Source organism: Drosophila erecta, unplaced genomic scaffold (assembly GCF_003286155.1).
Source record: "Drosophila erecta strain 14021-0224.00,06,07 unplaced genomic scaffold, DereRS2 tig00000092-arrow-pilon, whole genome shotgun sequence".
In the NCBI taxonomy this organism is placed as follows: domain Eukaryota; kingdom Metazoa; phylum Arthropoda; class Insecta; order Diptera; family Drosophilidae; genus Drosophila; species Drosophila erecta.
Window position 1 is genome coordinate 1,277,312 of NW_020825207.1, and position 26,927 is coordinate 1,304,238.

Here is a 26,927-nt window from a genome sequence, read left to right on the forward strand (position 1 = left end):
AACAAAGGTCATTTTTCTTTTACATCAGAACTCATTCAAGTTACAAGTTTCCACACTGTGTAAATTCCTAGTAAAATGATTTTGAGTGCCGTGCTCGCTGTGATTTTACTTTTGCCCACGGCCTACGGCTATAACTACTGCAACAACAGGACCCACAGGTGCATCCTGGAGCAGACCCAGCACTTCATGTGCAAGCTGGACCAGATTCCGTCGCTGGGCGGCACCCGGTACCATGCCATTGTGCCGGATACCCCGAAACTGCAATCGCAGATTCTGAAGATCATAAACACTTTTCGAAACCAGTTCGCGAGCGGCGAATTCAGTAAGAGTGAGAACAGGACCTTCGCCCAGGCCAGGCGGATGCGCCAAGTCCTGTGGGACAGCGAGCTGGCGTACATGGCCCGCTCCCACGCCTCCACCGTGTCCTTCAAGCACACCGAATGCCGCTCCACGCTGCGGTTCCCCAAGGTGGGCGAGTGCCTGTCCATGATGGTGCCCAAGTACAAGCACACTCTGCCCGAGGTGTTGCATAAGTTGTTCAAAATGATGTTCGACGAGCATCTCAACATTGAGAATCCGGATGATCTGCTCGAGGGCTTCCACCCCATCAGGTGAGCCAGGGACTCGCAGGATCCCCCAACTTACCTAATTGCTCCCACAGGGACTATATCTGTGCACACTTCACCATCATCATCAGCGATCGGGCATCGCGCGTGGGCTGCGGAGTGGTCACGGGAACCAACTGTCGCCAAGGGTCCGTCTCCAAGTAAGCGGTTGCACCCTGGCAGCTGATTCGTGGCATGCAGGATTGGTAACTGATGCCTCCTCCTGTTTCCTCAGCTTCTGCCACTTCTTGACCTGCTACTTCGACTTCGACAACGTGGACGGATCATATATCTACAAGGCGGGTAAGCCTGTCTCTTCCTGTAGCGACTGGGGCACAACCAGGTCCGAGGAGTTCGCGAATCTGTGCAGCAACAATGGTAACCTTTTCCCCCCTGTAAGTACGAGCAATTTGCCAGCTCGACTCCCTCAAGATAACTTCTCCACAGGACCTTTGAGGGCCTTGGGCACTTCGAGTTCGTATATAGATATATCATTTGTACCGGGTAATCTGGGTAAGCAGTGGAAAGCATTCGTGCGTGATCGGCAGTTCGTTTCCTTTAAAATCAGATCCTACCCAATCACCTAGTTAATAACTGACTGCTTTCCATTCAACACTGTATAAATTCGAAGTAAAGATGATCTGGAGGCTTTTGATACCTTTGATACTGACTCCACCACTGGGTTCCGGCTACAACTACTGCAACAACAAGACGCACAAGTGTGTGCTGGAGAACAAAGAACACTTCATGTGCCATCTTGAGGACTTCACCGCCTACGGGAACTCGACCAAGTTCCATGCTTCCGTTCCGACCAACATGAGGATGCAGAAGATAGCACTGGACGTCCTCAACAATCTGCGGAACGACTTTGCGGGCGGTGAACTGAGGACGAAGGGCAACAAGGTGTTCGCGAGGGCCAGGCGGATGCGCGTGCTAGTGTGGGACAAGGAGCTGGCCTACTTGGGCCACAACCATGCGACCACGTTGTCCCTGAAGAGCTCGCAGTGCCGGTCCACCCTGCGGTTCCCCTACGTCGGCGAAGTCATTGCCCTGGTGACCCGCAGGGAGAAGCTCAATCTGAAGGAGATATTTTCGATGGTGTTCACCCCCATGTTCCGCGAGTACCAGCATGTCTCGGATCCAGACGCTCTCCTCCAGGCCTTCGACCCTGTCAGGTGAGCTAGAAATTTGGTTACCCCGCACCTGTGGTGATCCTTCGCTGCTGCAGGGACTTCCATGTGGCTTACTTCACCAACCTCATCAGCGACCGCGTGTCACGGGTGGGATGTGGTCTTGCCGTGGGCTCCAACTGCCATCCATTCTTCAAGTGAGTACAGTGGTGTCCTGCTAGCGAATAGGCTTTCCCCAAGCCCGCTGCTCCTCAGGTTCTGCCACTTCGTGAGCTGCTACTTGGACTTCAGCAACTTGGCCGGCTCGTATGTGTACAAGGCCGGGGATCCCACCTCGTCCTGCGACGACTGGGGCGTCGTTAGCTCCGATAAGTACGCGAATCTCTGCAAGAACAGCGGCGAGATTTTCCAGCACGTGAGTTGAGGCTGCACCCCACAGCATGACCACCCTCTAACCTCTAGCCCTAATCCTGACTCCGTTCCGCAGGATCACGGCGACCGGGTCGAGTGAAAGTCCGGTGGTGAGGTGTTTAGTATATTCGTACATTTATATATGTTTTTCAAGCACAGGAGTCCGACTTAGAAAACCTCCCAGAACCCGAAATACAATCCTTACATTTCCCACGATCCGTTTCGAATTTGTTTCTATGCTGATGCGAGTTCGGGCTCTCTTCTTACACAGCTACTTGGAAAACGTACTTGGTTTCCATGTCCTACGCGGTTTACTTGTAATTTGCTACTTCCATCTAACAGCTAACAGACTTAGTCGGTTTTGCCTCACTGTCGTTTGTGTCTCACCGAGGGGATTTGGATTTGTCGAGTGAAACCAGCTTCATCTTCGGAAAATGTCGTTAGCGTACACGATAAGCGAATATTGAACATTCAACGACTCTAAATGAGGACCAATTGACCTTCAGACTAAGTTGCATATTCGTTTGTTCGAGTAAGTAGGTTCGTATGGCCTATTCGATGGAGTTAACTTGGTTACGCGTTTCCTTTTAGCCACCGATTGGGCCTAAGACGGGCACAAAAGTGCCGACTACCTTATTCTAGGGTTCGCTGATGTGGATAACATTGACTATTGGTGTCATCTACGCGGGTCTTTCCGGGTTTTCGGGAACTCTCGACTGCTCCAACACCAGAGTTCTGATTGGAGCGTGTCCGCATGCGAAGGGCACTGGAATGCCGCTGATCCTAATCCTCAAGCTCAGGCCCTCTGCTCCTCCACTCTACACTTAGAAAAATACATATAAATACGAGGGACAAAGCAGCTAGGGAATACTTATGAAGAAGGCGGGCTGACAAGCTCAAGGGCTGGGCAATTAGGATATACATATAAGATTCGAATTTCTAAGTTCGCCGGAAAAGCGGCCAAAGAACACACTCAAGGATATTTAGATGTTCGTCTGCAAGGTGGGTAACATGACCTAACAATTAACTTCGTAGTGCTGCTCATTGTCCAAGCCGATGCCATTTTCGATTCCCCTAAGTCCTACGGCTAACACCAAAAATATACTCCTACCGCCGGTTCGCTGGTAGTGTCCCCCACTTTCCCACTTTTAGAGCCCTAAAGCGGCTGGCCAATTGGCGTTCCATACGTGATACTCCCCGCTCCCCGCTATGTAACATATATCAGTATCAGTGCAGCATTACCTTAAAATAATGTGCAAACACTCAGTGCTAAGTACGTGAAAAGACGTCTCCCTCGTAACATGTACAATACGGATAAATAATTGTAGTTGTTCAGCAAATCCTTGGGAATCCGCGTCCGGATGTCGTCCCCTACAAAATGTTGCACCCAGAGCCGTGCATCACCTCACTGATAAACATGGGCGTGCCAGCGCCCAATCCTCCGTCCGTCTTCTGGTGCTCGTTCTGGAATATTCGAGATTCAAGATCGTGGGGATTCGAGATTACGGATAAGACATGGCAACTCACATCATCGTAGTCGCAGTCGAAGTAGTGACTCTGACAGTCCATGCACCGGCAGCTCTCGGACATCTTGCAGGTGATGCCCCACTGCTTGGCCAGGTCCTTGTAGATCTCCTTGCTCGTCTTGTTGCTCATCATCTCCGGCGTGAGCAGGCTGGTGTGGCAGTTGGGCTGCTGAACCTGCTGGGTCTGCCGCCTGCCACTCCGGCCGCTCCTGGATGCAGTCGATCCGGATGCAGATCCGCTGCAGCAGGCCTCCTGGCACATCTGGCCGTTGGCCGAACCAGGACCCGAACTAGCAGTGCCACCTAATATTATACCAACATGTTAGGATATCTAATGGGTATGCTGCTGAAGAATAGATCCCACCTTCACTGTAGTTTGCGTAGCTGCCCCGATTCAGGAGCGGATCGTAAAAGTTGTGGCCACCGCCGGAGGATGCCGCCGCCTGACTGCTGGTGCTGGCCGCATCCCTGTCCTCTCCGCTGGCCCGCTCCTCGCTGCACTGCACGCACTGATCGTCCTGGCACTGGCCGCCCTGATCCTCGTCCGCTCCTGCTCCGCCTGCGTACCGATCCTCCAGACGGCGGGACGGTGAGGCCGCCATCTCCGTCTCCAGCAGGAACTCGTTGATGCTCAGCTGCTCCTCGTTGTCGCTCCGCAGCTCCAGTTCCGTGACGCCCTCGAAGATCTGCTCCCCGTCGTTGTTGTTGTTCGTGCTCTGGATGTGGTTGCCGTGACTAGTGGCTGCGTTGTTGTTCAGGTTCTGTCTGCAGTCCGGGTCGTTGCAGAACTCCCCGGCGCCTCCATTCCCGGCCAGCTGCTCCAAGGCGGCACTCAGCTGGGCGGCACTGTGCCGCGAGCTGTTCGCCGAGCTGCGCCGGCTGTTCTGGTTCGGAGTGGCGCTGTCCAGGGACAACTGTCGCTGGTGCTGGGACAACCGAGTGTTCTGGATGAGATGGAAACAGCCAAAGTTGAATACCGCGCTTCCTGGCTCCTAATAAGCTCTGATTCTATATATATCTGGATCGATCTGGTCCAGACTCGGACTTACCTCCTCTAGAACATGCTCGTAGGAAGGCGGTGGGGTGGTGGGCACTGTGTCCGCATCCGTATCCGCCAACGACTCGTTGATGCACGGAGTGCGGTTCTGGTTAAGGTATCCTGCAATGGGCGTGGCGAAACGGGTTTCAGAAAAACAGTGGCACACCAAAGGGGAAAGGCCCATTTAGCTTGACTTTAACTTTTCCAAGCAGAAGGAGGTGCAACAGTAGTGGAAATATCGTGCGTGGAGAAATGTAGGATCTGTAACTACCATTTTACCCACTCATATACATATGTGCTTTGGCATGCGATGTACTACACAGAAAAAAAAAAGAGGTACGAAGGCTGCCGAACTACGAACATCATAATAAAAGTCTCAGTTCTTATGCAATTTGTAAGCTTAAGTATACGTATTTAAATGTATTCTGATAAGGTGTCCCATTCCAGGATCTTAAAGTGATTCCTTGTTCGTGTCCACGATTCGATTAGCTATCCCAAAGCCTAATTTTAGCTCCAATGTGGTATGCTGCTACTTATGAGAGGTTTGCTTTGTTCGGGATACCCACTCTGGATTTCTTTGTGTGCAGGATGCTACTGTGTCGTCCTTACCCAATCGCATGGTGCTGCTGGTGGGCGGCAGGAGCAGCTTGCGCTCGCTGCTCAGCTGGCCGAGACTGCTGGAGTCCGCGAGGTCGAGGCTAGAGCTGCTGCTGGCCTCCACCGCCTCCTGGAGCGGCTGCGGGTTCTGCTGCTGGCTCTGGGCGCCCAGGAGCGCCTCGTTCACCTGCGGATCGGGGTCGTGCTCCTGCGAGGTGCTGCGCGAGCTGCCCATCCGGAACTTGAGCTTGAATGGCGCCATGGGGTCGGGTCCACCTGCTGCTCGCTCCTCGCTCCTCCTGCTGCCGCTGGCTTGTGGTTACCTTTCTACTGCGATACCTTTTCTATTCGAACGGGCATGGGTGCTGCGGCAGACTTGACAACACCAAGAGTACGGAAGAGTTACAAGGATTACGGAAATTACACAAGAAGAGCGAGTGAGAGAGGTAACGAGAGGGAGAGGGAGGGAGAGGTGGACAGAAACAGCTTTACAATACGCTTCTATTTCAGAAATGGTGACTTGAGTACGAATAAAAAGAGTAATAAACACAGATTTTCCACCGGATTAGCGGAACTAAGTCTCCGTTTTCAGCTCTTCTCGATTTTTGATTAGTGGCATGCAATTATCTTGATTATTCTTAGTCAACAAGCAGCTTACTGCCTAAATTACCTGGGTGTTCAAAAGCAGTGTGACCTGTAATTGAAAGAGGATTGGATAAACGTTATGGTCAAGGTGTCTAAAATTATGCAGCATAATATTTCGCAGAAGGAACACAGGATATCATAGTTCAATCAAATGGTACCAAATAAGTAATAGTTTAAAGAGAACCGCTTTCCATTTCCCAAATAACCCTGTTCCCAATTTCCATATCCATCTGCTCCATCTGCTCCACAAGGAGATCGCCATCGTCTTCGGCCACACCCACACAGCTGAGCTGTTTGTGGTTTCATTAGGGCACGACAAGTGGTTGGAAATCCAGGTAACCACCCGCCGGCCACGCCCACCTCCGCCCCTTTGTCATTATTATGCAGATTGCACCGAAACCCACTTTCGCATGCCCATCCAAAGGATGCGAGATGCACAAAGTCTGTCTCGGCTGCTGGCGAACTATTATTATGCTTATTGCGCCGAGGAAGCTCATTAAGTCGCGCATGGAGGCGTCCTTGAGGATGTGCCAGTGCCTCTTCCTCTGCCTGCGCCTGTTCCCCATGTGGGTGTCTGCATCCCAATTAAGCCAGCCGTGCTTCGCCTATTTGCATGGCGATGCCCCTCAGCTGCTGATTGATAACCCATCCGCCGAGCAGGGCGGGATTGGCCCCACATAATTCGACAAACATTCGACTTGGCATATTTGCCGACAATAAACTGCCAATTGCCGCTGTTGACTCGGCGAGCTAAATCATATGGAACTGCTGATTGGGTGCAGGCGCATCCCCACTCACCCACGCGAAGGCCACACAATTGCGAGGAATCTGAATCTCCTGCCAGGCCGTGAGTCATGTGCTCAGCTCCCGCTCCCTGACAGCCACCCACAAGCCAAGCAGTTTGTGTGCGAATTATCCTCGCTTGGGAGGCTTTGATTTCAGCGGCGGGGATGCAGATTCGATGTATCTGCGTAGCTGCTCCTTGAGCTCGGAAGTTTCATCCCAAAATCTGTACCTTTCCTGGGTACTTTAGAGGTAATACATTGCAAAGAGCTATGAGCTATTCATTATGGGAAAGCCTCAAGCTGCCTAGGATTGGCGGCCATCGGAGCAACAGTTGGCGCTGGGTGGCGACCACTCGCTGCTGGGATGCATATGCATTCCGGGAAGTGGACTATGAATTCTTCATGAGGCGCGGGTCAGGGAGTCGCTATGATATGGCAGCCAGCTTAATCTTTAATCGAAACTTTTCACTTTTCACTTTTGACTTTGAGCAATGGCAAAGCGCATTTGACATTCTCATTAATTTCGCAGGAGACAGGCGGCGCGGAGTGGAGCGGAGCGGAGGGGGATTGGGTTCCTAGTTTTACGGCCCGGGCAGTTGGTTACGTGGTGGTGTCATCCTGCAGTAAATTGTTTTTCCCTGCTCCTGTCGTAAACAGGGACATTAAAAAGTTGACTTGACTGGGCTTCGGCTTGACTTGGCCGTGGAACTGAGGTTGCCCAGGCGGATTCGGCCAATGCCGTGTATAAATAGTGGCCTGACCCAGTTGCACTCCCCTTGCTCCATCCTGCTGCCAGGACCAGATGTGGAATCCAAGTCAGAACCAGAAGCTAACTAGCAAGTGCAGCCTGTTTACTGTGCAATTGACGACAGCAAGGTCACTTCTCATCCCGGGCTTAGCCTCCCGCCACTTTCTGGATAATGGTCACGATATTTAAATGTCCTTTTTCGCCAAGTTCTCCTTCCCCCTCCTCGCTTCCCGCGAGCAGCTCACCCTGATTAAAACGCTTTCCACTTTGTGGCCATCAGCATAACATACACTGAGCGAAGACATGTTATGTTGCAAGTGCTTGAAGTCCTTACAGAAATAAACATTATATGTGCAAACCAAATAAATTTAAGAAATGGTCTGTTATACGTCTACTCGTTTCCAAAAAAAAAAAAAATAAAATAAAAGAACTCCTAGAAATTGTGTCTATCTGGTTGGTTAAAATTTTTTCCATGATAATATACAGCGCATCCTTTTTGCTTTGAAATGGAACTTCGAAAACTGTTTTCAAAGTCGCTTTCCACTTCAATCGAGACGACGTTTTTCCTCGCATTAAAGTCGAATTGTTGGTCATAAAATCAGTCGGAAAGTCTTTGCCATTATCGGCGAGAAATGAATATTTTAGCTGCGTTTTTTACGCCCAAGTGCTCATCGAAGTGCTTTGTGGATGATTTTGGGGCACTACCATGCCGCCACTGGCACTCGAATGGAATGCGGGTGCGGCACAATTACACAAATTGGATATTAATTGGCTGCTCCCGAACTTGTACCTGTCCAAGCCCGCCGCTGACACTCGGAGCGCAATTAGTGGACATCGAAGGGCGCCCAGGTAAACAAATGCGCCCTGGGGCCTGATAAGGGTGTCCTTCGCGCCCGATATCGATATCGAGGTGGTGGCGATGATGGAACGCCTGGGCCATGGCATCATCGCCATTAGGACAGATATTGCAGGCGTCGCAGGATAATGCGTCTGTCGCTGGAAAACTGATACCTAATTGGGCAAACAGCCGGGGGCTCCAAGTCGTTGGATGGATAGATGGATGGATGGTTGGATAGACGGATGGATGGATGGATGGATGGGTGGGTCAGTCATTGGTTGTTTTTCCCCTTTATTCGCATTTTGCCTTTGTGTCCTGCCCGTTACGAAAAATCGAAAACACGGACGACCCGACTTGGCAGCCTTGGAGCGCCGAACGGCGAAGGATGAAGGACTCACCTGCGGCGGACTTACAGCCGGATCGGATGAGGATTATTCAAGTTCTTCTGGCTATTCCCGACTTCTTTGCTGCTCGGACGGGAATCACCTTGCCTCATTGCGCGTTGCGATGAATTCGCTTTTTTTCTCAGCACTCACAATAAATAATCCACTGGGCCCTCTGATTGCCACAGACTGCGGAAAGCTGGCCGAGGGAGCGAGCTTTTATTGTCCTGCGAAGGCGACGGGAGCTTTTTGGGGGGCACGCAGCTTGCAAAAGTCCTGCGCCGGCGCTCTGCTTCTTCCGGCATTCGGCCTCTACTCTTCTCCTTCACACGGACTATCCTCGCGCCCTCTGCTTTGGGCGCGAAATTCGCGTGAAAGCCCGCAGATGACAGTCCTCCCGCACTCACAACACTCCCAAAAAATCCCAGATTCCTGCAATCCCTGAAACCACTTCTAGGGAAGGGAATGTGTTCCCTTATTTTTAATACTTTACAGTCACACAAGTCCATTGGCTTTTGTTCTTCATCTGAAGTCTCGTAGATCTCGTAGATCTCTTAGATCCGTGTAGATCCTTGTGCCCATCTAGTTCAGAGTGTATCCTTGCTTCTCCGTAATATACAAACGGATCAATAAGAACAGCGGAAGAGCATAAGACGAACAACGCAATAATATTAGTTATTGCATTTATTTCACTAGGATTTGATTCTTTTTGGCTTTTAACAGCAGGCGTGGGTCGTTTTTGTACCGCACGAATATCTCACTTTTGAAAACATCGAACTTCCGGCGATTCGCATTATTCTGTTGCTCCCGCCAAGCAGGTCTGGCCTGCTTTCTTTGCAATCCCCAATGACCGGTAAAAACTGGGGAAAGGACGTAGAACTGGTAGCCAGCTATGTGCATCTCATATACCTGCAAGTTGGAAGTCAGTGAGGAATGCGCGGTTTCTGCGTTCAAACTGAACTCACCTGGGAGTTCCTGGTGAACCCGTAGCCCAGAAATCTTTCGTCGTGCGCTGGTGCGTTGTCTACAGCTATGTAGAATGGTTCATAGAGGAATTCAAAGTTCGTTACGATATGGCTGACAGATACTTCCGTCTCATTTGAGTTGGGGGAGAGCCACCTGAAGTACAAGTACAATAATTACCACGACTGATTTCATAACACTAATTGGATAAACGTACTTGGAGAAATTAGTTGCATATTGGTTGTAGATAAAGACTTTTTCGTGAAAAGGTCTAGCTAGTCCCTTCCTGATCAGGCGCACTAACGCATTCTTAGAGCGGGGAAACGTAGCCCTAACGTCTATTTCAAATGTGGGTATTACGTAGGCACAGCTCTTGGAGCAATTGGCTGTCCTGAAGAAGTGGTTCAGCTGGGGCACACTGTTTGTGCTGGGAACAATGTCGATGTCGGTGAGAAAGACGTACTTCGTCTGGCACCCCTTGCGCGCCAGGTTCCTCATGTGATTCTGGGGATAGGTGTTCCTCTGCCGCCACTGCAGGGTCTTCAGGGAGCGGAACTTGAGCAGGGCCTTGAGTGTCCTATCCGGGTACTGGCAGTCGAATTTGCCCTTCATGTTAGGTGGAAGGGCGGCCATGCGGGGCAGCTTGTCGAAGTCCCTCGGCGTGAGTAAGTGAAAGGTGGCATTCTCGCGTATGTTGGCGAAGCACAGGCGCATGTAGGTAACAAAGTATTGCAGGACTACAAACTCCTCGGGACCAGCTGCAAAAAGGGCCACGGACATCTTGCCCTGCCAATTGGCAGCCACCTGGGGAAGCGAGTTGAGGCGCTCCACTGAAGTCTGGGTGGCCAGGCACACCAAACTGCCATCCGCGAGGTCCGCGTACTGTTCGCCCAACAGAGCAAAGTCCTTGATCCTATACAGCTGCTGGTTGTCCCAGCGGCCGTAGCTCAAGTCGATGTTATCAAAGGCCAGAGATGCCGAGTTGTTTGGAACCACGAAGCCGTCCATGTTGTTGAGCGGCTGGAGCAGCGCATAGGCGATATCCGAATGCTAGGGACACTCTACCGGTTCGGGACTTTGAGGAGTGGGCGGACAACTCTGCGGAGCATCTCCTGCCGGAGGATACACCTTCAGGAGCCAAAAGATGTTCACCGAGAGGAAGGCCAGCACTATTTTCAGCGAAGTCCAGTTTGATATGTGGCACTGGCAGAAGGGATGAAAGTTTCAATACTATATCATTTAACTGCGACCGTATAGTTACCATCATTCAAGCGAGTATCACAATGCAGTTATTTATCAGGAAAACACAACCTTAATAACACATAAAATATATACTTCGAAATGTCCTTGCAGTGTGACCGCATTCGCCTTAACAATAATAACTGACCGTTATTCGGCAGCAAAGTAACTGGTTCATTCCAGCCCATTCTGTATGGGATATCGATATGTTCCTCTCCTCTTAAAATGTTCGATTCTTATAGAAGGGAAACACTATTGAAAAGCGAACTCAGCATGATAGTTGTTTTTTGAACAAGTCCAATCAACGTTTTATAGTAATAGATGCACTCTTTAAATTCAACAGTTCCTCTTCGTTTCGATAACTATCGGCGATGGGTCGTGCAGAGAGCCCCACAAATCGGCCATTCATCGTGCAGTCTGACCGTTCAGCTGGGCAAAACTTTGTTCATATCTATGTAGAGTAATGTATACATTATATACAAACGTACATGTTGAAAACAGCGAGAAAATAAATCGAGAATAACATTTTAAATTAATATAATAACAATCGGAAGGACCTGGTCCTCGCAATCAAAGTGGCGCACGCGATAAGCCGAGAATCCCAAGAACGTACACCAATTAAGAGAACCTTCCAATCGTGCATATAAAAAAACATCCATATGTATAAAATAACAATAATTAAGAACCTGCGTTGTTAATTCTTTTATCTAAAAACTCCTTTCGCCGGCTGCATGAAAATGTACGTAAGATTGCTGGTGCCCGAACTAAAAACGAAAAATTCTGCTTGTAATTCAGGAAACATTCCCCCCCGTAATGTGCATATATAATTGAATTAGTATTTATAATGATAACTCCCCCAAACCGATTTCCTTAGACTTGTCCTTGAGTTGTCCTGATCGTCGAAAGGGGCTCTGTGCAGAAGGCCTCTAATAGGCCACTAATGGCCCATTAAGAGACCAAAATCCGGCCCGGTTACGATTTCAGTATGTACTTGGTATGTGAGTATGTAATGTGCATGCATGTGGGGACTGCAAAAGGCAAATAGTGGTCAAAAGTTCATCTCCAGGCTGTAAATGCGGCACCACGATCGTCCAGTTGCCACTCAGGTTGATATATATTTTTGGGCACTTGTAAGTATTACTTTGCACTATCCATCAAAGGTCGGACAGGTATTACACCTGTATGTATGTAAGCGTGCAAAAGTGCTTCTGGAAGTGTTTATCCATGCCAAGTAAATAGGAGTCTGCCCAGTGAGTTGATTGCTTCCGATACATATATAGGCCTTCCTGCGAAGTGTATACCATGAAGTACCAGATCCCGATCATTACAACGCCCCTGTCCCCAAAGATTTGTTAATGGGTTTCGTGACCTCTGTTAGCGATGGGATAAGTCGGGTTTTCATTGCTCATCCGCCACTCTGGTGTGGGAACTAGGAAACTCTAAAATGTAGTTGTAATAGTTAATCTCTCTTGCTTCCACAGGGATAATCCAGACGCTAGCATGGAAGAGTCAAGCCCAAATTACGATGTTAACCAAAGACTACAAAAGCCGGAGGGTTGGCCCAATGTTAATGAATTCCATCCCTCCATGATGTTTCCGGAGGATCCCAGGCGGTACTTCCACAATGCCCCCACAGAGCCACAGTTGCAGCCACAGCAGCAGCCGCAGCAACATCCGCAACAGCAGCCGCACCAGCATCCGCAACAGTCGCAGCAACATCCGCAGCATCAGCAACATCCGCAACAGCAGCCACAACAGCAGCCACACCAGCAGCCGCACCAGCATCCGCATCATCAGCCGCAACAGTCGCAGCAACAGCCGCAACAGCAGCAACATCCGCAACAGCAGCCGCAACCACATCCGCATCATCAGCCGCAGCAGCATCCGCAGCAACAGCCGCAGCTGCAGCCGCAGCAACAGCCACAGATACAGCCTCCTATTCCCATTCCCGTACCCGTACCCATAGCCACACCCTTGGAAGGAGCAATGGAAGTTCCTGTTAAGATGCCAGAATACTGCCCCGAGATTAGCCAGCCCGTCGATCCTGACCGGGTCATAAATCCCCTGGCCGAGGCTGCCAAGAACACAGTACCTTACGGCCACAAGCGCAAAAACTCGGCGGCAGAGGATCAGGCGGCAAACAAGAAGCTCAGTCTGGCGGCCGCCGAGGAGAAGAAGAACAGTCACCTGCGGAAAAACATCCGCGACGTGATGAACGAAAACAATCTGGACACAACCACGCTGGCGGCTCAGCGGGAGGAATCGGAACGCTTGGCTCGCGTTGCTGGTCAACAGAAGTCAATGCGCGAGATCCAGAAGCAGGTGGTGCACAAGCAGATATTTCGCATTCTGCAGCTGGACGAAAGCGAGGGCATTGAGAGCTGTGCGGTGGCCAACCCCGTTGAACATCACCCGCCCGTCGACTTTCCGGAGGAGGAGATCGCCTCGGACACGTTTGACGAGTCGAATAGCAGCAGCCTGAGTGGCGGCAGCATTGAGGATGTACTGCACAAGGAGGCCAGCGTGCAGCAGCCCAGCGAGGTGGTCACAATAGACGACAGCTCCGACGACGACTGCATTCTCCTCTCCGAGGAGGAGGAGGAGGAAGATGACGAGGACTTAAACGAGTCGGACGACGCCACCAACAGCGGGATGCATGTCAAAGATATATACAATGTTCCCGACGAGAACGGACAAGTGGTGGTCAACATGGCGCATCCGGAGGGCGAGGAGACCCTGTACCTGGCCCCGCAGATAGCGAAGGTGATAAAGCCGCACCAGATCGGCGGCGTCCGCTTTCTGTACGACAACATCATCGAATCCACACGGAGGTACAACAAATCGAGCGGTTTCGGCTGCATTCTGGCCCACTCCATGGGCTTGGGCAAGACGTTGCAGGTTGTTTCCTTCTGTGATATTTTCCTGAGACATACCTCGGCAAAAACGGTGCTGTGTGTGATGCCCATCAACACGCTGCAGAATTGGCTAAGCGAGTTCAACATGTGGATTCCGCGCTACTCGGCGGACAGCAATGTTCGGGCCCGCAGCTTCGACATCTTCGTGCTGAACGACCAGCAGAAGACGCTGACGGCTCGGGCGAAGGTGATCCTCAACTGGGTGCACGAAGGAGGTGTGCTTCTCATCGGCTACGAGCTGTTCCGATTGCTGGCCCTCAAGCTAGTTAAGACGCGCAAGCGAAAGGGCAGCGTCATTCGGCCCGACGGCATGGACTCCAGCAGTGATCTCATGAATCTGGTGTACGAGGCCTTGGTGAAGCCAGGACCTGACTTGGTAATCTGCGATGAGGGGCACCGTATCAAGAACTCCCACGCCGGCATCTCGCTGGCCCTGAAGCAGATCAGGACGCGGCGTCGTATTGTGCTCACCGGCTACCCCTTGCAAAACAACCTGCTCGAGTACTGGTGCATGGTGGACTTTGTGCGGCCCAACTACCTGGGCACTCGCACGGAGTTCTGCAACATGTTCGAGCGGCCCATCCAGAATGGCCAGTGCGTGGACTCTACGCCGGATGACATCAAGCTCATGCGCTACAGGGCGCACGTGCTGCACTCCCTGCTGTTGGGATTCGTTCAGCGGCGATCGCACACTGTGCTGCAGCTGACGCTGCCTCAGAAGTACGAGTACGTCATCCTGGCCAAAATGACCGCCTTTCAGCGCAAGCTCTACGACACCTTCATGACGGATGTGGTGCGCACAAAAGCTTTTCCAAACCCGCTTAAGGCCTTTGCCGTTTGCTGCAAGATCTGGAACCATCCAGATGTTCTGTACAATTTTCTGAAAAAATGTGAGACTGATTTAGATTTAGAAATCGACGAGGAGGTATCCAAGGGCGCTGCCACGCCCATCGTGGAGCCAAGTGCAGATTCTTCCGTGAGTTTGGCATCGCCTCTCGAGAAGAAAATCAATGGATCCGGGGATCCGGTCAATAGTATCGAAACGTTTTCCAAAGCCGAGAATCAAACTTTATTCAACATCCCCGCGTCATCGGATTTGAATGCTAAATATTTAAATAAGAGGTATGGTTAAGATAACACATTCAATATATTCAGACTATTTATATGCAATTTTGTTGCAGTCCCAGCTTCTACGACGAAAAACCGGAGCCACTTAATTATGGATCCTTCGGTAGTGAGAGCAAGAACAACTACTGGATGGATTCCAGCATTCTACCCAAGCCGGGATGCGTGGAAGTTATTAAGCAAACGGACACGAACATGTCGAGCAACTTTGAAAGTATTACGGGGTCTTCCGAAATCGTGGATCTGGACACAAACGAAATAAAGACCGTCGAAACGACGATACAAGCACCGTGTTCCAACAATCAACTAGATAATGGGTGCAATGCCAGCAAACCAAGTGAATGGAACGCCGCTGGCAGTAAAAACGTTGGTGGCGTGGCTGCTGCCGAGCCGTTTAAAAAGTTACTCAAGAGCAAGCAGCGAAACGATGAGTTTTCGTGTTCGTGGGCTGTGGATTTGATGAAGAACTATGTGTCTGGCCTAATATCGAATTCGCCCAAAATGGAGATATTCTTCTGCATCTTGAAGGAGAGCCTGCAGTTGGGAGATCGTATTCTGTTGTTTAGCCAAAGCCTATTAACCTTAAACTTACTCGAAGTCTATCTGAAATCCAGCTATGTTCCTGGTAGCAATCAACTATGGACTAAAAACAGCTCTTATTTTCGTAAGTATGCACATCTGCCTAATGGAGTCGCTCTAACCGTTTGCTCATGTTTCAGGTTTGGATGGTTCTACTTCCTCGCAGGAAAGGGAAAGGCTAGTCAATGAATTTAATGCAAATAGTAATGTTAAGCTTTTTTTAATATCAACAAGAGCCGGCTCGTTGGGAATAAACCTCACCGGAGCGAATCGCGTTATCATATTCGATGCTAGTTGGAACCCCTGTCACGATACACAAGCTGTATATAGGATTTATAGGTAGGAGATTAATGGCTTATTATATCCCTACGATGTTTAATTAACTTACACTGCTTTCCAGATATGGTCAGACAAAGCCGTGCTTTGTGTACAGAATCGTAATGGACAGGTGTCTGGAGAAGAAGATCTACGATCGGCAGATAAAGAAGCAAGGAATGTCCGACAGAATCGTCGATGAATGTAATCCTGAGGCACATCTTTCCATGAAGGATATCACAAATCTGTGCCACGATTATGACTCTGATGAAGACACGGTCGAGGAGGTAACCAAATCTGCAGGCGATTTGAGTAAGCCAGGCTCACCGTCCGAGGATGGGAGCAAGCCAGGAAATGCTAAAATTAAGATTGAAGTAGAACCACATATGTCGCCAGCTGAGTCGAACAAATCAAGTAATGGACCCACAAAGCCACTAGACGATCAAAATGAGCCTAAATCACCAAACGGTGCCTCTCACTCGCCAATCAAGAACGAAAAGAACGATGGCCAGGAACATGCTGTTCATGTCGACGCTATAATAAACACTATTCTCGACATGCATAGGCAATGCGTTACAAAGGAACCATTCTTGCACGAGAGTTTGTTGGTCGACCAGAAGGACAGAAAGCTGTCGCAAGCTGAAAAAAGACAAGCTCATCGAAGCTACGAGCTGGAAAAGAAAGCTGCCGTCAACCAGAGATTCACCTATGCACCCGCGAAGATGCACTACAAGATCGTGAACAACGATGGAACGGTGATAACCAAACCAATGAACCAAGTAAGTAATTTACGCATAGATACAGTATTGCAAAGGGCATTCGTTAATGTTTTACTAACCCATAGCAAATAAAAACCAATACATCGTCCTCAACTGGAGGCCGATCCACTCGATGGATTCCGGCTGACGTTTGGCAAAGACAGGGGATGACTGCCCAGGAAATGACCTTGCCTCTTGGTAAACCGCTGTTGATTGTCAATGAACTCCAGATATTTAATACGCATATATTTCAGATGTTGTCATTCCCACAAATTCGGCCGATAAGGCCAATATAATTCTAAAGGCTGGTCAGAGAGTCATGGTTCTGAAGTCGGCGAAGGGAATTTACATGCAGTTGGACAGCGGGAAGATCATAGCTATTAGGACCACGGCCAAAACTGAACCAGAAAAGACAAATAAGGACGATGTGATTGACATAACTGACGATGGTGACACCGATGCCGCGAAGCCCCAATCTCCAGAAGAGGGTACGAATTTTTAATTTGCAATTGGTTAAAGGTTAATATCTTCTTTCAGATGTGAAAGATCTGACGGCTGATGACGAGCCTCGTGTGGTGAAAAGCAAGGAATCCACTTCAGCGACAACTAGCCGTCCGGAAATGCCTACAAAGGATAGGAAATCCACGGAGAATGTGCATTTTAAGCCGCAGACACAACCAAATACTACTCTAGCCACCCCATCCAATCAGCATCAGATGCCTTCGGACTTAAACTATCCACAGTCGTCGCAGCAGCAGTCGCATCAACAGCCGCAGCAGCAGACACCGCAGCAGCAACCGGCGCAGCAGCCACCTCCGCCGGCATACAAGCATCAGAACCACGTGTCGGGTGCCGGCGAAAGTTACAGCAACGCCAATAGTATTCAGCCCAATGCCCCGCTCCCACCGCATCCAGGAGCTCCGAACAGCGAGGCACCGCCGCCAGCGGATAGCTCGTACTTCCAGCCTAAACCCTTTCAGCACACATATCCTCCCCAGTACTACGACTACTACGACAATAAGCACAAGTCCGCACCACCCGCTTCCAGCTACCACATCAATAACTACACCTCCTACGGCAATCTGAACTTCGCCCCGTATCATTCCAACCTGCATCCACCGGCGTCTTACATCGGCGCTCCGTCGTCTTACGTGAACTCGAATGTTTTCCCCCGGCAGCATTGGAGTTCGGTTGTAAACTCACCAGCGTCAAGCGAGTCTATTCGACAGCCATCGTACATCGGTAGTACTTACCCCATCAACGAATGGTCGTCGCAATAGCGAGTGTAAATAGACTATGGTCCAATATCTCCGTGTCCAGTTCAGGGCGAAGCCGCCATAACGAGCTCAAATATACTCAGAATATTAGTTATTGATAATTTTATTGCTTTGACTTACATTTGATTTTTAACGATGTTTGTACCGTACTGTATAGATGATTGGTCGAAGTCAGTTTTCAAATTATTTCTTACATTTTAGAATGTATTTAAAGAGCGTTATTTGTGTGGGCGATGATATTTATTCCGTGTTTTCCGAGTTAGAATCGCCCAAGAAGTAAACTTAATTATATTAGACAATTAATAAGATCATATAAGTGATCAATAAACCACTAAATGCTTCCTATACTTAATAACTTCGATTTCCTTCGGCTTGCAAATCAGAATTGCTTGTGAGCTCGTTTTTTTAACATGTAGTTTGGGTGCCACCTTGACTGGACAAACAGAGCTCGGCCTTTATTCCTTACCATTATTTTACTCCTATTTATTTATTATCGTATCATAGTGAATTCCTTTTAAACGCATAATTACGCTAAGTTTAGTTTTCATTCTGAAAAACAAACAAAATCTAAACAAATATTCATAGCTCGTAACATACTGTCTAAGCAATCGTTCTACCCAATTGTATTTAACATAAAACCCACGAATAGAAAAACTCATACGGAATAACATTCGAAGATTGGTCTCTTTTTGTTAAGGGCGACCATGCCCAGAAGGACACTAAAAACACATTGACATTAGTCTAGATAATAGCAGATTCGATATAATAAACAAGCTTTGATTAAACAATGTTAGATCTAAGCAATAAAGAAAAGTATTAAACAACAGACACGCTCACGACGCTGAATCATTTTCAAAGTGGGGATGGTAGGGAAACAGCCGGCGGATTGGATTGTTAAATTGACGTTATATATATTTATTTACAGCACACATTTATGTACAAGCATACTTAATAAAGTAACATATAAAATGTGCGCATCTATTATCTGCGAATAGAACCGTTGAGTGGTAAGTAGGCGGAATACGCGGAATACATCGGGTTGGATGGCGTGCCTCGCTGCAGCACGCAGGCATCCTGGTACTGAGATTGCATATTCATCATCTGCATCGGAATCTGCGAGTTGGGGTACTCGCTACCGGAGCTATAGTTTCCAGTGGGCGGGGACTGCTGCGGCGACATCCGGTAGCTGTTGATCGCTCCGTAGGGAGCCATCAAATTCGGACTGATGTGGACGTTGGCGGTCCTGTTGTTACCGCTGCCCATGGGCGCCGAGGTGTGCTGCACCGGGGCGGAGGGGGTGTTGCGGGTGTTCCGACTCGTATTTTGCGCCGAAGTGATGGGCGGGATGTTCATGTTGCCCGGATAGTACTTGTACTGCAGCGGCGTTACCTGCGTTTGCAGCATGTTGGGCGGCGTGGAGATGTTCCTGTTCTGCATCAGCATGTGCGGCGGCGGGGTCATCGAGTTAGGCGGAATAGGATGGTGCGGAGAGGGGGCCAGATTCACCTGGGCCCCCGGTGACGTGTTACACGGCTGGCTCTCCAGACAATTGGTCAGCTGCTGCAGCTTGGACAGGCTACACAGATTTCCGGTTAGCGAAGCTGTTGCGCCAGCACTATTTGCCGTGGTTATCGAGTCCTGACCTGCCTGCCGCTGATCATTGTTACCCGCCGTCGGCGGACCGCCTAGAGAACTGGAGACCGGCACTCGCGGCGCGTTCTCGGTTGCCGGCATGTTGTTTTGCAAGTAAAAGTTATTGACGGCACACGCTGATGATGGCTGCTCGATGCGCTGGTGCGTGTTGGCCAGCGAGTGCACGGAACCGTTTAGTGACATCCGCTGCTGGATGCCCACAATGTCATAATTCGAAGGATTCGCCGAGAAGTTCTGACTGATTTGCGGGATGGGCACGTAGTCGATGGGCTGCATGTTCTGTTGGTGTCCGTGCTGCGAGAACTGCAGGTTGTGCAGAGAGTCGTGATGCGACTTGGAAATATTTGCCGCGGCTCCGCCCTGGGGAATCTGATGATGAGTATTTGTTGTGGTTGTGGGTGGCGCCGCGTTCTTAGCGTCGCGTTGCTGGGTATTTCCGCTGCGGATTTGCTTGGGCGTGGTGGCTCTGTGCGAAGGTGTTGGTGAACTAACTGCAATGTCCGCCTGTAGATGGAAGTATACAGAAATGAAATATATATAGAAATACCAAAAACCAAGAGGGATGCATTACCTGGGCATTCAGTTTCCTGCTCTGGTGCTGGTGCTGTGGATTACTTAAGAGGTTAATATTTGACGAGCCTTCTGGGGCCAGATTCAAATTCAAGTTGTTCTGCTGCTGCATGTGGGAGTTCTGGATGGACATGTGCATGGGCGTGGTAACCGGCTGGTTCTGCATGGAGCAGTCGGAGAACTGCCTGTGCGGCTGATGCATGTGCACATTGGACGTGGCTGAGATCTCCTGAGGACCGTGCGCGATGGCGGTGCCAATGTTGGCCGGCGAGTCTATGTTTATCTGGGCACTGATGCCGCAATCGTAGTGCTGCATGGCTGAATTCGTCGAGGTCTCCGTGTTGTAAACCATGTTCGGATTGACGTCCGACTGGCCGCCGCCCACTTGAAGATTAGCATGCTGGGCGGTGGCGTGAATGTTGGAATGCCCAATCTTGTTGAGCTTTCCCTCGCGCGAAATGACCGATGTCGAGTTGACGCCGTGTTCGACTTTCTGCTTGGCCGGCACAGATCCCGCCTGGGAAATCCCTGGATTGGACATCAGAACCGTGGACTCCGTCGCGTTGGAGTTGCTCTGCCGGGGCACTGGGTTCTGGACATTGGCCAGAGACTTCATTTGCTGCGCCTGCTTCTGCTGAGTTGCGCATTTCTGATTGTACAAGGCCTGATTGTTCGCCGCGTACTCGTTGCAATGCTGTACATGGGCATCCTCGCGAGCCGTGCTCACCACATTGACATTGGACACAACCTTAGGCTGCTCCTCCTTCTTGCCACTGTTCTTGCGCTCCACCTTGTGCTTCTCCTTGGTCTGGTGCATCTGGTGATGGGCGTGCATGGCCAGATTGGCGGACTGATAGAGGTTTTGCGTAAAGTTGTGCGTGTACGCCATTGTCGTGGCCAGGTCCTTGTGGAACTGCTTCTGTCCCTTCTGCGATGCGTCCAGGTGCGAGAGATTGTAGCCATAGTATTCCCACTGCCAGTACTGCGAGGTGTGATAGTTGGGCATCTGATTGAGTGGGAACTGAGAGGGAATGGAGTTCTGTAACTGGGCGTGCTCGTTGCCCTTTAGTTGGACCTTGTCCCGAATGGGAATGGGTGCCGAGGGCGCCCTTGCATTCAACTTTTCCTCCTCCTTGACCTGCACTAGTTGTTGATCGCTTTTGATACATTCCTTTTCGTGTACCACCTTCGTCTTGCTGGGTTCGATCTTCTTTTCGCAACTAGTAGCCTCTGGCTTTACGACAGGCACATCCGGCACAGGTTTTTTAAGCGCCTTATCTTTGATGTCAACTGCTTCCTTGGCCATGGGCGGCTCCACTTTTTCTGGCGCAGCCTTAACTGGTTGCTGTGCTGGTTGCTCCACGTGAGAGGAAACATCAGTACGGTGTGGTGGCGGAATAGATACAGGGGTTTCGGTTTTCTTGACCCTCTCTATTTCTGGTGGCTTCTGTGAAACCTCGCTTGGCGGAGTGGGCAGGGTTTCCTTGGCTATTTCCTTCTGACCACTTGCCACTGGAGGCTCGGGCGCTGGTTTCTGCACTGAGGCCAGTGGTGGATTGAGTGCAGAGTCCGGCGAAAGCTTCAAGTAGTTCACATCCAACTCCAGTTTACTCTCTTCCGTGGAGTTGGCGATCTTTTCCGTATGCACAGGAGCATGTACGTGCTGCAATACAGTCTCCGCAGCGATCACATCGGGCGCCACCGGCTTCTCTGGACTCTTTGCCTTGGGCTTTTGCTCTGGAACTTCAAGCGGTTTGGTCTCCTTTATGCTAGCCTCCTTGGGACTTTCTTTTGGCTCAGGTGCGATTGCCACTGGCTTGTCCTCCGAATTATATTTCACATCCTCAGTGTTGTAAGATGTTACATCAGAGAACAACGTCTTTTTGGTTTTCTTGGCCACTGCATCGAGCACTTGATCGCTGACGCTGTTGGGTTCAGCATCGTGCTTTGCCGACTCCTGGTTTTTATCAGGACTCTCCGCTTTTGCCACTTTAACCAACTCTCTAGTTATTTCCTTGGCTGGACTCATCGACGCGACTGCGACTGGATTTTCATTGAACTGGGGCTCCTCGGAGCGCTTACCATTGGACTGCTTTCCCCGCAGTTTGGGCACAATGTTGACTGGTTTGTCGACATGCTCCTTTTCCACAACACTCTTGCAGGTCTCCTTGGCAGCAGTTTCTTCTAATTTCGGGCCACTTTCGGTTCCTGAAGATTCCGTTTGATTTTGAGCTGGCGGATTCTGGTCGGTTGAGGTGGCATTGCTCCCAAGGGGCCGGTCGAAATGCTTCCTTTTGTTGGTGTGGGGTATCACGTCGTTGCGTTTGGCCAACCTTTGCGCTCTTTTGGTCAGCTGTTCCGAAAGTTCTTTAGAAGATTTGCAGTCCGATGAGTCGGAGAGCTCGCCAAAGGACTGATCCTCAAGGGTCAGCTGAGGTGCAGTCAACTTGGGTTTCTTTGCCTCATTAGACGCCGACTTTAAGAATTCCTCCGGGTATGCACGTTTTCGATGGTTTTCCCTTTCGTCCAGTAACTTTTCAGAGCTGGGTCCCCGGTTCTTCGCAGGCAACTCGAGAGATTCCTGACTCAACTTCGAAGTGGTGGCAATACCCTGCTTTACGCTGATTTTGTCTTCATTACTTTCCTTCAAATCGGACTTTTTCTCTATTTGGTTGTTCAAATATTCCCGATTGGAAATGGGCTTGATTATGTTGGGTAATTTGGACACCGACAGCAGCGGACTCCACCTCAAGCAATCGGGTTCAATAATTATTCGAGTCTTACTGCTCGCCATTTTGTTATGGTGGGCCACAACCTTTTTCCAGTCAATTTTCACATTAATCTGATACCTTATGTCGCCATCGTTCTTCCTTAGCTTGATGAAGTTCAACAACTCAAAGGCCAGGGCGATGTCGGAAATAGCCAGACCCGTCTTAATGGCTATGTCCTTGAAGGTGATCTTTGTGTAGTTGCGATGCTTGTACAAGTACTCCAGCACGACAGATTTCCAGTAGGAAAAGTAGGAAAGTCGACCCAGATCCGAGAGAGGCTTCTCCGGAGTGCCCAACTGTCCCTCCTCACGGCTCAACAGGTAACTGAAGTCGATCAGAAACCGACCGTAGCCTTGCCTCTGGTACTGCGGCATCGTCAGGATGCAGGACACATTGTATTTTTGGGTGCAGTGCTTTTCCTTTGAGAAGTAGCCAACCAAATGGCACCCGCTTTGATCATTCTTCGTAAGAATATAGAACAGAAAAGGTTCCACATCGTAGTAAAGTGTTTTGTGGTCGAGAAAAAACTTGGCCAGCAGGCACAAGTTCTGGCAATATATCTTGTTGACATTGCCATCGACCTCGAACACCGATATGTTTCCCTGTCTGAATATTTCAGTGCCTGGAGGCTGCTTCCAAATGCATTTGTTCTGATGTCTGTCCAGCACAGAACGACTCTTTGTGTACTTGAGGCAGAACTCGCACAAGAAGAGCTTCAGTAGCCTGGCGTACTCTTGCGGAAAGGGGCTGGAGTACCAGGTTTCAATGTCCCACTTTCCAATTTGTATCGACTTGGGACTCTGGGTGTTTAGTCCCGATTTCAGGCTTACATCGTTCGTCTTTTCTATATGATTGTTGGACATTTGAACGACGGCCTTGTGGAGAACCTCTTGATACAATTCCACGTCCGTGGCGGTGACTCCAGGCGGAAGTGGCTGGTTCTCAAAGGGATTGGTCCGCTTTGTAGTTTCCCCAGGCACATCCTCATCGTTGTTATTTTCCCTCTTCCCATCAGCTTCGCTGTGGGTTTCTCTGCATCGCTCAATCTCCTCCAGCATTTGAACTTTCATAACAGTCTCCTCTGTTAGATACGGAATGTCGTCCTCGCACTTTTCGTACGACTTGCCCGCTTCGAGGGGCATGCTCTTCAAGGGAACAATCTTTTTCTTCTGCCCATTTGCATTCTGACGCTTGATGGTCATGCCGCCAATTGGTGTAGAGTTCTTTTCGGGAGTAGACGAGGCTACTGGAGTGCTCTTTTGCATTCTATTTGCTGCGGGGGACGTGGCAAACGTGCTTCCTGCCGGCTTGGAGTAACCAATTCCTTTGACGCTACTATTGTTTTTTGATTTCACAAATATATCGATGGGGTTTTTTGCAACGGCAGCAAATCCCCAATTCTCACTGCCCAATTCATTGTTTTGCGGGGAGCCTAAGCCATCGCCGGTATTAAGTTTAGCGCAGCTCTTGTCATTCTCAAAGATTTTTCCCTTCAGCGTGCTGCGATCTGTGTCGTAGTCCTCCTCGTCATTTTCGTCGTCGCATTCGGAACTGTCGCTGGAACTCTCGCTCGAATCCGAGTCTGAGCTGGATGAAGTGCACGAATCCGAGGACGTGCTCTCGTCTTGATCATTGTCATCGCCATTTCTGTTCCTGTCGTCGTCCTCGTCGTCTTCGTCTTCACTCTCGCTGGACGAACTCGTGGAGGACAGATCCGAAAAGGTTCGCTTACGTGTTTCCTGGCTAGCCAAGTAGCCTCCTTGTAATATTTGCGACCTCTTTTGCTTGCTGGGAAACTCGAACTGGTCCTCACTGTGGTTCAGTTTCCTAGAGCTTATGCTGGCGGGCATTTTTCTTCTCTGGCCATTGCCATCGTTGTATACGCAAAGTTTCGAGGTCGAAGGACTCTCCATGTTGCCATCTCTTTTGATGGACTGGCGCTTATTGGAGGCATATTTATCCGAGGGGGCCATTCTAAAATAATAGTTATTCCTTTTTAATATAAATAGTTAAGTTTAAATGTATTTAGGAGTACCTCTCAGTTTCCATTTTTATTCTTGAATTGTCCTTTTTAACCAACTTAGGAGTATCTAAGCCGTGCTTGGAGCACGTTTTACACCTGAATGGGATATGAAAGTGGTAAAATCCTGTAGAGCTCACAATTCGGCACTGACTCACCTGTATGGGTGCTTGGGCTTCTTGTCTGGAATAGTATCCAGGCAAGTTAAGTGAAAGTGGTCCTTACACACGAAGCACTGCAGCAGGCAGGGGCCCCGGTTTCGCATTTTGCAGACGGCGCAGTCCGCGCAGTTCTGGCAATCCCAGATCGTGCCCTTGGTGACGAGCATGTAGAGCAGCACGTAGGATTGCGACTTGCACCTGCCGGCGATATTGGCGCAGGTGGTGTGTAAAGAGATCCCACACTGCTTGCAGGAGCTTAAGGGCTCTGGGATTCCGTTGAGGTTCTTCTGCGAATTTCCCGAGCAGTGGGTGCAGGACTCCTCGCCCTTTATGACCACATCCGAGACGGGTGCGCATTTCCGTGGGGTTGTCAAGGATTTGCCCTTCTTGTATAGCTTTCCCTCCTGGATGAGAAAGCCGGCATCCACGGCCTTCTTGATGGATGCCTTAATGACGGCCTTAAAGTCCACATTGGGCGACAAATCGATGCAGTTGAACTTCTGAATATAGTTCTCAATGCTCTTGATGGTGGACCCCTCGCATTCTCCCAGGTCGTGAACCGCCTTGGCCACCAGCTTGTACAGATTGGTGTTCTTGTCCACCTTGACGCGTCGCTTTGCCATTGGAGCCTTGTAGGAGTGCAGACCCTTGTTGTAGACCTTGATGACGGCTCCCGACTCGACAGCTTTTTCCAGCTTCTCGGCCACAATATCCTCGTGGAACTTGTGATGTGTGCCGATTGCCTGGCAAATCCTCTGCACGGAGGGCCTCTGCTTCTGGGACCTGATCTTCGATATAGCCTCAAGTATCCACTGCTTCCAGGTGTCCATATTAATATCGTGCGCTGATTCCCTCATCATGGCTTACTGAAAGGCATAATACATTAGATTAATAGATGCACCGTTAATAACTCGGCCTCTCTCAATCTGTTCTCATTTAAGATATTTACACCTATAGTGGTATTCAATAGGTACCGTATTTCAGGATACACACATTAGGGTACTTTCGCTGCTCGATGTAGGATGCATCTCATGGAACCAACTTTTAAGAACGTGTGCGTATCTTTATTCTATTGTCGAAACATACGTGCTTATAATTCGATTGGATTATATGAAGTTGAGGAATAACCAATGGGCTATATGAACTTCTGAAATGGATAGCCCCCGGCCTATGAAGTACTTTAATTTGAAACTCGAAACGCCACAAATATTTGTAAACACTTTGCGGCCGTAATTCGCGCAAATCGAGTATTCCGAGCAGTTCCCGCACAACTATCCCATTTTATGTACGTATCCACTTTACAAAAACTATCTGCTGCATACACACATATCCAGATACATATGCGAGTCAGTACGCTCGTATGTACATACGTTTATTATTTCGAGTGCGGTGAAAGTAAGCGCAATTTTAATCCGATGTGCGCATATAACTCAGCTTCGCGTTACTCGTTTGGCGACGAACTCATCTGAAGGCATTTAGTGTCTCGCAAACAATAACAAATATTAATTTTGCAATGAAGTTTGATCGCTACTGAGTATTAGAAGGCTTTATTGAGGGCCTATGTGCACTGCGCCACAACAAAAACGCGGCTAAATGCCGCGACGACGTATCTGGAACGATGGAATGGAACAGGAATGGGGCCCGTTATATGAATGTACTTAAATTTAATGTATTTACTTAAAAAAACATTAAATCTTATGCAGTGTTGATCATTTCTTATAGGAATTCGTTAAATTTATTCTTTATTAAATTAAATTAAAGTCTTATACGCCATTTACAAGTTTCCATGAAATTTTTCATCATTATAGATTACATAACTGAAAGCCAGAATAAGTCTTTTTATGTCGCTGAGCAATAATGTATATACCTGCAGT

General features: G+C 49.4%; 6 protein-coding genes across 10 annotated transcripts; 3 read left to right on the plus strand and 3 right to left on the minus strand.

The window, feature by feature from the left end:
* Positions 1–61: 61 nt before the first annotated feature.
* LOC26526082 (venom allergen 5) lies at positions 62–1,103 on the plus strand. The gene is made up of 4 exons (XM_015157249.2): positions 62–611; positions 662–766; positions 841–1,000; positions 1,053–1,103. Exons 1-4 carry the CDS (start codon positions 76–78, stop codon positions 1,059–1,061), a joined length of 810 nt encoding a protein of 269 aa, XP_015012735.1. The 5' UTR covers positions 62–75; the 3' UTR covers positions 1,062–1,103.
* LOC6547966 lies at positions 1,100–2,362 on the plus strand. The gene is made up of 5 exons (XM_026981310.1): positions 1,100–1,118; positions 1,193–1,780; positions 1,834–1,932; positions 1,991–2,150; positions 2,223–2,362. The coding sequence occupies exons 2-5, from the start codon at positions 1,242–1,244 to the stop codon at positions 2,244–2,246; spliced, it is 822 nt and encodes a 273-aa protein (XP_026837111.1). The 5' UTR covers positions 1,100–1,118; positions 1,193–1,241; the 3' UTR covers positions 2,247–2,362.
* LOC6547965 lies at positions 2,258–8,929 on the minus strand. Of its 2 annotated transcripts, none has more exons than XM_026981309.1 (7): positions 8,738–8,929; positions 5,979–6,002; positions 5,321–5,683; positions 4,722–4,831; positions 4,037–4,616; positions 3,674–3,975; positions 2,258–3,610 (listed from the first exon to the last, which is right to left on the minus strand). In XM_026981309.1, the coding sequence occupies exons 3-7, from the start codon at positions 5,568–5,570 to the stop codon at positions 3,518–3,520; spliced, it is 1,335 nt and encodes a 444-aa protein (XP_026837110.1). In that variant the 5' UTR covers positions 5,571–5,683; positions 5,979–6,002; positions 8,738–8,929; the 3' UTR covers positions 2,258–3,517. The 2 variants fall into 2 exon arrangements, with proteins under 2 accessions (XP_026837110.1, XP_026837109.1); XM_026981308.1 differs by having other exon boundaries at positions 8,723–8,929.
* A 445-nt stretch (positions 8,930–9,374) lies between these two features.
* Positions 9,375–11,113, minus strand: LOC6547964 (beta-1,4-glucuronyltransferase 1). The gene is made up of 4 exons (XM_001976521.2): positions 10,932–11,113; positions 9,888–10,873; positions 9,673–9,826; positions 9,375–9,616 (listed from the first exon to the last, which is right to left on the minus strand). Exons 2-4 carry the CDS (start codon positions 10,676–10,678, stop codon positions 9,392–9,394), a joined length of 1,170 nt encoding a protein of 389 aa, XP_001976557.1. The 5' UTR covers positions 10,679–10,873; positions 10,932–11,113; the 3' UTR covers positions 9,375–9,391.
* A 186-nt stretch (positions 11,114–11,299) lies between these two features.
* Positions 11,300–18,711, plus strand: LOC6547953 (helicase ARIP4). Of its 2 annotated transcripts, XM_026981235.1 has the most exons (8): positions 11,300–11,648; positions 12,391–14,946; positions 15,006–15,613; positions 15,669–15,867; positions 15,929–16,622; positions 16,688–16,799; positions 16,856–17,089; positions 17,139–18,711. In XM_026981235.1, the coding sequence occupies exons 1-8, from the start codon at positions 11,641–11,643 to the stop codon at positions 17,879–17,881; spliced, it is 5,154 nt and encodes a 1,717-aa protein (XP_026837036.1). In that variant the 5' UTR covers positions 11,300–11,640; the 3' UTR covers positions 17,882–18,711. The 2 variants fall into 2 exon arrangements, 1 of the variants encoding a protein (XP_026837036.1); XR_003407948.1 differs by lacking the exons at positions 15,006–15,613; positions 15,669–15,867; positions 15,929–16,622; ... (1 more) ...; positions 16,856–17,089; positions 17,139–18,711 and having other exon boundaries at positions 11,300–11,903; positions 12,391–12,455.
* Positions 18,712–18,764: 53 nt separating this feature from the next.
* Positions 18,765–26,701, minus strand: LOC6547952 (histone acetyltransferase KAT6A). 3 transcript variants are annotated; one of them, XM_001976518.3, is made up of 5 exons: positions 26,424–26,701; positions 25,051–25,919; positions 24,908–24,991; positions 20,103–24,846; positions 18,765–20,035 (listed from the first exon to the last, which is right to left on the minus strand). In XM_001976518.3, exons 2-5 carry the CDS (start codon positions 25,911–25,913, stop codon positions 18,860–18,862), a joined length of 6,867 nt encoding a protein of 2,288 aa, XP_001976554.1. In that variant the 5' UTR covers positions 25,914–25,919; positions 26,424–26,701; the 3' UTR covers positions 18,765–18,859. The 3 variants fall into 3 exon arrangements, with proteins under 3 accessions (XP_001976554.1, XP_026837035.1, XP_026837034.1); XM_026981234.1 differs by having other exon boundaries at positions 26,047–26,701; XM_026981233.1 differs by having other exon boundaries at positions 26,028–26,701.
* Between the last annotated feature and the right edge of the window lie 226 nt (positions 26,702–26,927).

Coding starts and splice junctions, on each gene's coding strand:
- LOC26526082 (XM_015157249.2), top strand. CDS start 76: ATGATTTTGAGTGCCGTGCTCGCTGTGATTTTACTTTTGCCCACGGCC. Junction 612..661: donor GAGGGCTTCCACCCCATCAG/GTGAGCCAGGGA, acceptor TTGCTCCCACAG/GGACTATATCTGTGCACACT. Junction 767..840: donor CGCCAAGGGTCCGTCTCCAA/GTAAGCGGTTGC, acceptor CTGTTTCCTCAG/CTTCTGCCACTTCTTGACCT.
- LOC6547965 (XM_026981309.1), bottom strand. CDS start 5,570: ATGGCGCCATTCAAGCTCAAGTTCCGGATGGGCAGCTCGCGCAGCACC. Junction 4,832..5,320: donor CAGCAGCACCATGCGATTGG/GTAAGGACGACA, acceptor CGCCCATTGCAG/GATACCTTAACCAGAACCGC. Junction 4,617..4,721: donor ACGAGCATGTTCTAGAGGAG/GTAAGTCCGAGT, acceptor CATCTCATCCAG/AACACTCGGTTGTCCCAGCA.
- LOC6547964 (XM_001976521.2), bottom strand. CDS start 10,678: ATGGACGGCTTCGTGGTTCCAAACAACTCGGCATCTCTGGCCTTTGAT. Junction 9,827..9,887: donor TATGCAACTAATTTCTCCAA/GTACGTTTATCC, acceptor CTTGTACTTCAG/GTGGCTCTCCCCCAACTCAA. Junction 9,617..9,672: donor GGTTCACCAGGAACTCCCAG/GTGAGTTCAGTT, acceptor TCCAACTTGCAG/GTATATGAGATGCACATAGC.
- LOC6547952 (XM_001976518.3), bottom strand. CDS start 25,913: ATGATGAGGGAATCAGCGCACGATATTAATATGGACACCTGGAAGCAG. Junction 24,992..25,050: donor AAGCCCAAGCACCCATACAG/GTGAGTCAGTGC, acceptor TATCCCATTCAG/GTGTAAAACGTGCTCCAAGC. Junction 20,036..20,102: donor GCAGGAAACTGAATGCCCAG/GTAATGCATCCC, acceptor TTCCATCTACAG/GCGGACATTGCAGTTAGTTC.
- LOC6547966 (XM_026981310.1), top strand. CDS start 1,242: ATGATCTGGAGGCTTTTGATACCTTTGATACTGACTCCACCACTGGGT. Junction 1,933..1,990: donor AACTGCCATCCATTCTTCAA/GTGAGTACAGTG, acceptor GCTGCTCCTCAG/GTTCTGCCACTTCGTGAGCT. Junction 2,151..2,222: donor GCGGCGAGATTTTCCAGCAC/GTGAGTTGAGGC, acceptor TCCGTTCCGCAG/GATCACGGCGACCGGGTCGA.
- LOC6547953 (XM_026981235.1), top strand. Junction 16,800..16,855: donor GGAAATGACCTTGCCTCTTG/GTAAACCGCTGT, acceptor CATATATTTCAG/ATGTTGTCATTCCCACAAAT. Junction 17,090..17,138: donor GCCCCAATCTCCAGAAGAGG/GTACGAATTTTT, acceptor ATCTTCTTTCAG/ATGTGAAAGATCTGACGGCT.